Source organism: Falco biarmicus, chromosome 5 (genome assembly GCF_023638135.1).
Source record: "Falco biarmicus isolate bFalBia1 chromosome 5, bFalBia1.pri, whole genome shotgun sequence".
Classification (NCBI taxonomy): Eukaryota; Metazoa; Chordata; class Aves; order Falconiformes; family Falconidae; genus Falco; species Falco biarmicus.
The window spans coordinates 49760596-49769315 of NC_079292.1; the positions used below are offsets into that span (position 1 = coordinate 49760596).

The window sequence follows — 8720 nt, forward strand, 5'->3', positions numbered from 1 at the left end:
GAATTTTCTAGTAACTGGTCACTCATACATGTTGTTTAATGATGTTGCTCTTCACAGATAATCATTGTGCAGTTTGGTGGGAAGCCTTTCAGTTGCTCAGAACTCTCGATTGAACAGTGGCTGTGGTCCATTTTCCTGGGCATGGGAACACTACTGTGGGGCCAGGTAAAATAGCTTTTTCAAAATGCCAAATATTTACCTGCATTAGAATACACGGAAAATACAAATACACTGTCTTTAGCATTTAGATCTTTCAAGTGGACTATATGAATATCTGGAGATTAACAGTAAATACTGATTAAAGTTGACTAGTTCAATAGCTAGGAAGTCCTTAGTTGGATATTCCTTACTCTGACTTTGTCAATTAGTTACATTTCATCACTAGATGCTATGGTTGGTTTGTGTTTAGTAACTTTTAACTAGAAATAGCTGTAGTTACCTCTTAAATGAAATTACATCTTTTGCCAGATAAGTACTGCAAGTCCTGTAAGAATACAGATGCAATGAACGTATTAATCTTGAAATAGATTTAACAATGTTGAATGGTTTTCTTAAAATCAGAATTGTTAAACTTGCTAGTATTTTCTTGATTTAAAAACTTTCTGGAGTAGCAAGAAATGCAGCAAACCTCATAACAGCTTTCTCTTCATTTGCATAATTATGAAATAATTGGAAAGTTCTTTCACCTATTAAACTATTGCATTTGCATTTTTATTCTTCCCCTCCTCCACTTCCCCTTAAAGTTTCATTGGTATTGCATGCACAGCAGTGCTTGTAAGCAGCAAGCTTATTTACATGAAACTTTAGAGCTACAGAGTTTTCCATTATTAAATAACATAGTTGTCTAAACTTTTCATACCACATGAAGAGTTTTCCATTACGGTTTCTTTCCTTCCATTTTGTAAAGGGCACTTCAGGTTTCAGTATAAAATTGGTAGGGTGAATTTTAGTTGTAAATACATAGATGCATATTCTAAAAGCGAGTATAAGCCTTGTTTATAAGGTTCTCTGGAAAATTAATTATTAAAAAAAAAAAAAAATCAAATAGTGTCACTCTAAGGTTTAAAAGTAGCCTAGAAGAGAATCAAGATGGCTTCAAATACCTTTGACCCAAAGTGTCTTGAAGGGCAAAGCTTCCCTGCTGCGGTTCATGCTGCTCTAGCATCTCATTAAAGTCAAAGAGCTTTTGACTTTCTGAGAATAGTAGAAACTGAAGTGTGATATGGGAGCATTCACAGTAGCAATTTCAGCATGAAGGGCTGTTTATCTTGCTTTTGGAGCAGTCTTTTTCCTCTGCAGCTGCTGAAGTGGTCTTCTAGGTTTGTGATGATCAAGGAAAGCAGTTTTGGAACTGATCTGGATCTGCTAGATGGGACGTATCAAAAGATGACTCCCCTTAACTACATAGTTCATCAGAATAGCCCTGAAGGTGGGGATGAAAAGGAGAGCTGGAACAGCCGTATATAGCTTTTGTTTAGTTTAAGATAGATAAATGAGTGTACACCAAGTAGCAAAGTAACGATTTGGGATAAGGGTTTTGGAAACATCACTCACCTTGCAAATGGATTGATACCTTCCAGGTCACAAGAGAATGCATGTCTGTTTTGTATTTCTGAATTAACTGTGGCTGCTTTAATTAAATGATGTAGTTCTCACATGAGGTAACATGTTCATCATGCTTGTCAAACTCCTGGAGCTCTGAAAACTCTAGATGCCAGCACACATCTAATCTACAGAATTAATTGCTCTTGTAGCTTCAGTACTGCTCCTTCCTGGCATAGTCAATTAATGTTAAAGTGGAATTCTTTGTCCCTGGCAAGGACTTTTTGTTTTCTAGGTTTGTAGTCCAAGTTTAATTTCACACCTCAGTTGAGGTGGTAAGGTTATTCACAGCTTTGCAGCTATTCAGCTGGAGTGATCGCCCTACACTGATCCACTCATCCCATTTACATAATTTGTTTTTCAACTTTGCTAATTGTATGTAGGATATTGTGTTAAGCCTTAAGGTCTGGTATTACTTATATATGGTTGTTTGTTTTTTTTTTTTTTTAAAAAAAGGATAATCCTGATTCATATTTTTCATTCACCGTTAGTTGATTTCAACAATTCCAACCAGCCGTCTGAAATTCCTTAAGGAAGCTGGTCATGGAACACAAAAGGAAGAGATTCCTGAAGAAGAACTAGCAGAAGATGTAGAGGAGATTGATCATGCCGAGAGAGAACTACGTCGTGGTCAGATCTTGTGGTTTAGGGGCCTAAACAGGATACAAACTCAGGTATGGTCTTGAAAAAGGTAGGATGCAGTGAGTGTTGAGGGAAATATCACCTCTCCATCTGCAGTCCTTTGACTAAGGCGGCAGTTCTAACTGGTGTGACAGACTGTCAAAAGTGGGTATGGATGGATGTGTAATCCCTCAGGGTCCTCTGTTTTCTTCAGCTCTAAGTGTAACTCTTGGCCTGTGTATCTGCTCTATGGAAAAAAAAAAAAAAGTGCCTTTTTTCTTTACTTTTTGTATGTTATAGATGGGATGGTCCTTTCTCTTGTTCTTTCTCTCTCTCTCTCTTGCTGAGCAAGCTGTCACAATCTCTTGATTCCTTGCAGATGGATGTAGTGAATGCTTTCCAGAGTGGAAGTACCATTCAGGGGGCTCTAAGGCGGCAACCCTCCATCGCCAGCCAGCATCATGATGTAACAAATATTTCTACCCCTACACATGTAGTGTTTTCCTCTACTACTGCTTCTACTACTGTGGGGTGTGAGTGTGTGTTCCTAAAGTGCATGAAATTAACATTTCCTAATTCACGTACCTAACGTTTCTCATTTTCTCCTTAGTACTTAAAATAATCGTTCAGGCTTTTATAGAGCTCTTCCACAAAGTGGAGTCCTCAAGACTTTTTTTTCTTAGAGGGCTGAGAACAGGTGGAACAGTTTCAACAAAAGACTTTAATGTGAAAGCTGTGAGCCTGCACATCCGTGCCTTCATCCATTCATGTACAGAGGGATGTTTAAGATAAATGGGAAAACTGTTGTAAATTTTCGAGTATATGCCTCTTAGGGTGACTTGCATTGAATAAGTGAATTAACTGCATAATCATGGACCCAGGTCAAAAATAGATGTCTTGCGCTGCAGCACAAATCATATTTAAGGTAAACAAGCTGATGGGGAAAACAGATGGTATGTTAAAAAATATGAATGTAGTTAGAACATGGAACACTAAATGCATTTTCTTTGTAGCCTGTAAGGAACTTCTGAATCTCTGCTGTTGTTGGACCTTTTTAACTGAATAACACAACTTTCTCAACATCAGGAATCAGGTGGCGAGACAAGGCTTCTAAAATGTGTCAGAAGAAACACTTAATTAGCTAATATAAAAAGGAAAAAGGTGTTAAGCACTGAATGGTGAAACTTACATTTAAATCTGAAGGCTTTTTTTCTCCTCTAGGTTCTTCTGGCAGCAGTGCATAAGCCATCAGTGAAAGTAAAAAGTTTGTCTCACCTTAATTCTGCCCTCTTTATATTGTGCTCTAAGTGGCATTTCAGTTTCAGCCTTCCTCTTTGTAGAGGCTAGAGATTTAATTATTGCGTATGTAGGCTTAAATTCTGGAGTCTGAAGATCCGTAACAGTTGCAGTTGAATACTTATAGTAATATCTATTGTTAAAAGAGTTTTTAATCTTAATTATATATTACATGTTTAACTTCCATCTCTAACTTCCTAAAGACTGGTTAAATAATTGTTTTTTAAAATAACTCCAAGAGGGCTTGTTGTTCCTGTTCCCCCCCCACCCCCGGCTTTTTTAAACTTTCAGATTGCCAGATGGATGAAGACCCTTAATTTCGGGAGCTGTCTTAAATGAAATGTTCTCTTCTGGTTTTGTTTTTTCTCTTGGCTTGGCCAGAATTCCTGTGTGAGCTTGTGCAAGTATTTGCCTCTGTACTTGTTCTCTATTGGTGAGACAGGTACTTCCCTGCCTTGCAGTAGTATTGAGCAGCTCAGCTTACAAATTTGTGTGCCTCAAGAACATGAAATGAAAAGTAGATTTAACAATTCAGGGTGCACAGGATGGCATCTCCTAGTTAAAATGCTAATTAGTAACCTGTATCCCTAACTACAGTCAAGAACATTAATTAGACATTCAGAATTCTCTAGAGAAGCAACTTCATGCCATGCTGCCATTTGAGCAGAATCTAATGGGCACTGCAGCACCTCGTTGCATCAAATGGCCAGTGCAGATATGGAGCTAGAATAGCAGAGAACTAGTTTTTGATCCTCCCTTAGTACGGCCTTCTGCTATGCCCTCCAGGAGAACAACTTCTGATAACTAATACCTGTTAATGGGAAGCAGATGTGTTATTTCATTGTGTTTCTCTTTTGGAGCTCTTTGGAAAAATAGTTCAGCTGTTTCTATGAACAAGTCTTCAGCAGCCATCTGGCTGGGAGGATGTGGAGTGCTTACTGCATTCCTTGCTATTCTGGTACTAATATGAGGAAGGCCTGATGACAGTATAAGTTACACATAACAAATTGTCTTGTTTGCTCCTCACTTTATTTATAGTCACACCTCTCGTCTGTCTTGAGTAGTTGAAAATGAAGTGTTCAAAACACTAAATTTATACTTAAATAAAATTTAAGATGCTGACAGTCTGGTTTCTGCCTTCATGCCTGGGCTCTTTGAGGGTCCTGGGTTCACAGGACTGTCTAGACCACTTGTTTTAGTACCCGTTCTGCATGGGAATCGAGTCTTTATTGTGGGTATGCTTATATTCCGATGATAATTACAGCTTTCCTGTTAAGCCAAAATTTGTTTTCCATTACTGCTTATGTTCTAAGTTACCATCTGTAAGCAATAAAAAACCAGCCCCATGAGGCAGTCATATTTCATTTTGCCACATAAATCAGTGGCACAGTGGGATGCAACATGCCAAATGAAGGCAATGCAAACTTTTAGTCTGGCACTGTCACCGCTGGTTTTCTTGGTAAGTGCCAAGACAGTTTATGCAGCTTGCTGGACTTGTTTAAAGCTTATGTAGCATTCCAACCCCTTAACAGTCTGCTCAGTTTTTTCATGTAATGAACAGTAAAGTGCTAGCTGTTGTAATATTTTACCTTTCAAACACACTCATGCTGTTCCCTGTCCTCCTTTTATAGGTAGTTATGTCCTCTCCTGTGCGTGGCTCCCCACCTCCGACCTGGTTTTCATGCTTAATGGGGCTCAGCCATGTACCTGTAGTATAAAAATGGGGACATAATAGCTTTTGAGTAAAAGTCTTTGTGCAAGTGCTCTGAAGGGGGTAGGGGTGGGGGAACAATGCTGTGTCTAGAGGTCAAAGAACACAGTCAGAACCAAAGACTGTATCATCTGCAGTTTTTCTGTGGTAACAAATATGATAATGCATTGATTTTGGGGAGGCCTTCTCTGTGTTTACAGTGAGGTTGTTTGGTATATCTTAGCTGGTTTGAAGTCTGCTTTTGATCTGCTTGACCGTCTAGCTTCATTTCATCACCTGGAAGTCACTTTGTTTAGTGTTAAGGAACTCTGGAAGCACTAGTCATGACGTGTTTCTCAGCTTGAAACAAGTCATCTTGGATGTGCTAAAAAAAAAAGTCTTTAAATTGGACTTACTGTTTGTAACAGTAAGTTCTTCTTACTACAGAGTTGCTCTGCTGCTTGCTATGCAACAGAGGAGCTTTAGGATTGAAGCTCAGAGTAGAGTTGCTGAGAATTGAATAGGGAGCTAAAAGTAGGGGGAAACTAACTTGTTGAAATGTTGGAAAAAGAGGTCACAGACTTCTGCCTAACTTTGTTTTATCAGTTCAAAAATCTATCCTGAATTCCTGCAGCTGGGTGGGAAAATGTGGCGGGTGGGGTGTGTGCGGGCAGGTGGTTTCATCATTCAAATTATAATTAGGAAAGCTTAAATTCAAGTCAACTAGAACATGCAAAATTTGCAAAATTGAGCTGTATTTTATCTAACTTCCCTCTGAAATATTTATGAATTCTGTAAACCTAGCTTTCTGATTTGAAAAATGTTGAACAATGAAAAGACTTGAAATAATAGTCAGCCTTGGAATGTTGTCCATGAATTCAATGTAAAGTGAAGACTCGAGGAAAGGCTTCTCTGATACTTTGTGCTACTTGAATAGTCTCTTCAAATTTACCACCTGTCGTGAGTACTTAATTGTACAATACAGTATTCAATTTCCTAGTTCTGATCTTAAGGTTCCAAAGCGCTATTCGGTAAGGAAGTTTCTCTAGTGTGGTAAATGGGTATATACTCGAATATTTACAGCTGTTACTGTGGTATCCTTTTCTGCATGATTCTTTGTAAGTGTCCGGTCATTGTGACATTGGCTTACACTTGCTTGGCTTTTTCATAGTCAGTTGACATCCTAATTCCTAGCATGAGAATTAGTAACCGTTTTATCCTCTAACTTATTTTCAGCCTCTCCCCTCCTTCCACCCCACCCCCTGCCCCAAGTATTCAATAAAATACTCAATGAGGTTTATTTAGTTGTGAATAAATAAGTAATTGTTGGCCTCACTTCTGAAAAAATGCTTAGCCCGTGTTAAATAACGGAACAATTCTAGTGCCATGTCTGAATTTTTAGGCCCTTCAGCTTTTTGCAGTACTTTTACAATTTTTTTTTTTTATTCCTACTGTGTAGACTGGCAGTGCTCTACTGAAATGCTTTTCATTTTTTTTTACAGTTTATTGCAAGTTCCACTGCATCATATACAAATTCGATTCACTCATGTCTAGCTGTTTGTGGATTCAAACTCATAAGAACCATGCCATTACCAGCAAATCTGCAGTATTTTAACAACCTTTTTTCTTTGTTTACAGATCCGAGTGGTGAATGCATTTCGTAGCTCCTTGTATGAGGGGCTAGAGAAACCTGAGACACGAAGTTCGATTCACAATTTTATGACGCATCCTGAGTTTAGAATAGAAGACTCCGAGCCTCATATTCCCCTTATTGATGATACTGATGCTGAAGATGATGCTCCAACAAAACGCAACTCTACTCCCCCACCCTCTCCCAATAAAAATAACAATGCGGTTGACAGTGGAATTCACCTTACAACAGACATGAATAAGTCTGCTACCTCTTCATCCCCAGGGAGCCCGCTACATAGTTTGGAAACATCACTCTGATTGTAAGCTGAATGTTAACACACTAGCTGCATTGTAAAGAAATTGAAACTGGGTCTCCTCACACATTATGATGGACAAGATGATACTCTTGTCTTGGACTTCAACAGAAGACACACTTGTACGAATGTAGATTTATTTTTTTAAAAAAAAAAGCTTTCTGCCAGACTGGAGGGTGCTTTTCTGGGGGTGGGAGTAATAATGGACTCTGACAGAAAAACAGTAACTCAGCATAAGTGACCTGTGGATCATCTATTGTACTTAAGAATGGTCCTGAACAGTGTGTTAGCAGAGCTTTAGATTATCATGATCCTTTTCTGAGGGGAAGGCTGGGAAGGGCAAGGAAGCCCTGGATCGTTGAATTGATACTTTAATTTCTGCTGTTGGCTGTTAATAATTTGGATTATTTATGTTTATAAATGATACCGATCTGTTTACAAGGTTTGTAGATACTTTTTTTGTTCCTGTTCATGGATGGGAAGCTTCCTTATAAATGATGCAGAGAAAAAAAAAAAAAACCAACAACAAAAAAACTAGTCCTTCAAATACTGCTGTATTTTCAGGAAAAGGGTGTTTCTATTGAAACTGTACTAAATTTTGCCTGCAATTTACCTTGTTAAATATTGTAGATAAATTGCTAATACTAATAGCCAAATAGATAACACTAATGCTTTGTAAAAACATGAGCAGTGGTGTTCTAATGAAGTTATGGCCTCTGTCCTAATTAGTTTCTTAAATACATTTACTACTTAATGGTTTTGAAACAACTGTTTAATTTTTAAAAATTTTGAGAAACTTACTGAATAACTTTTGTTCAGAACTTAGTAGGATTGTTTAATGCAGGACATCAATATGTGATGGAACTTGCTTGAAATATTTCTGTTATCCGGGCAAAATGGATTAAATCAAAATACATCAGAATCTTAGTCCTTTGTTTTTGTCTAAACATGTTAGTTTAGTGCTGTCTTGGTGAACTGTGAGTGGAACTGTGATTTTTTTTTTTCTAATCTATAGAATCCTTCATGCAGCATGAGGGCTGTTGGCATTTTGAAAGGTTGTTAGTGGGTAGCATACATGTTCTCCTTTTTGTTTTTGGAACTTGTTTGTAAACATGAATAAATCTGCCCTTTTGTTAAAATAAAATTGCAGCGATGGTTTCTTACAGATTTTTTTTCTCAGCTCCTTCACTGGAAACACTTAAAAGTACTCTTTTGTATTACTGGTTAACTTTAAACTGCAATTTCAAGATGGTAACAGCCCCACTAAAAATAGTGCTTTGGGTAAATGGAATCATGGTGGCTGCATCCATAATGAATGTAAGCTAAGGTACTCAAAAGTCTTCAGTGAGCCAAAAAGGATACTCCTTGGGAATGAATAGGTCTGCCTGAAATTCCAAGACTTACTGTGAGTACTGCATAATAGATGTATCCCTGTCCATTTAAGTGAGGAAAAACTGAGAACTGATATATATATAGCATGGGTGAAAATAAATTTTTCAGTTGATTAATATGTTATGCACCAAAACTGACCTACCAGCAATTGACTGAAGAAGTTATGGTCTGCC

General features: G+C 37.9%; 1 protein-coding gene across 7 annotated transcripts in view; it reads left to right on the plus strand.

Moving 5' to 3' along the window:
• Positions 1-8320, plus strand: part of ATP2B1 (ATPase plasma membrane Ca2+ transporting 1) — a 65996-nt gene extending 57676 nt beyond the window's left edge. For 6 of the 7 annotated variants that reach the window (XM_056339795.1, XM_056339794.1, XM_056339796.1 and 3 more), the window contains exons 19-21: positions 58-165; positions 2094-2276; positions 6848-8320. In XM_056339795.1, the coding sequence (XP_056195770.1) occupies positions 58-165; positions 2094-2276; positions 6848-7159 (603 nt within the window). In that variant the 3' untranslated portion in view covers positions 7160-8320. Of the gene's footprint in view, positions 1-57; positions 166-2093; positions 2277-2602; positions 2717-6847 lie in introns of all 7 variants that reach the window. The other variant, XM_056339801.1, reaches the window with a different exon arrangement.
• The last annotated feature ends 400 nt before the right edge of the window (positions 8321-8720 follow it).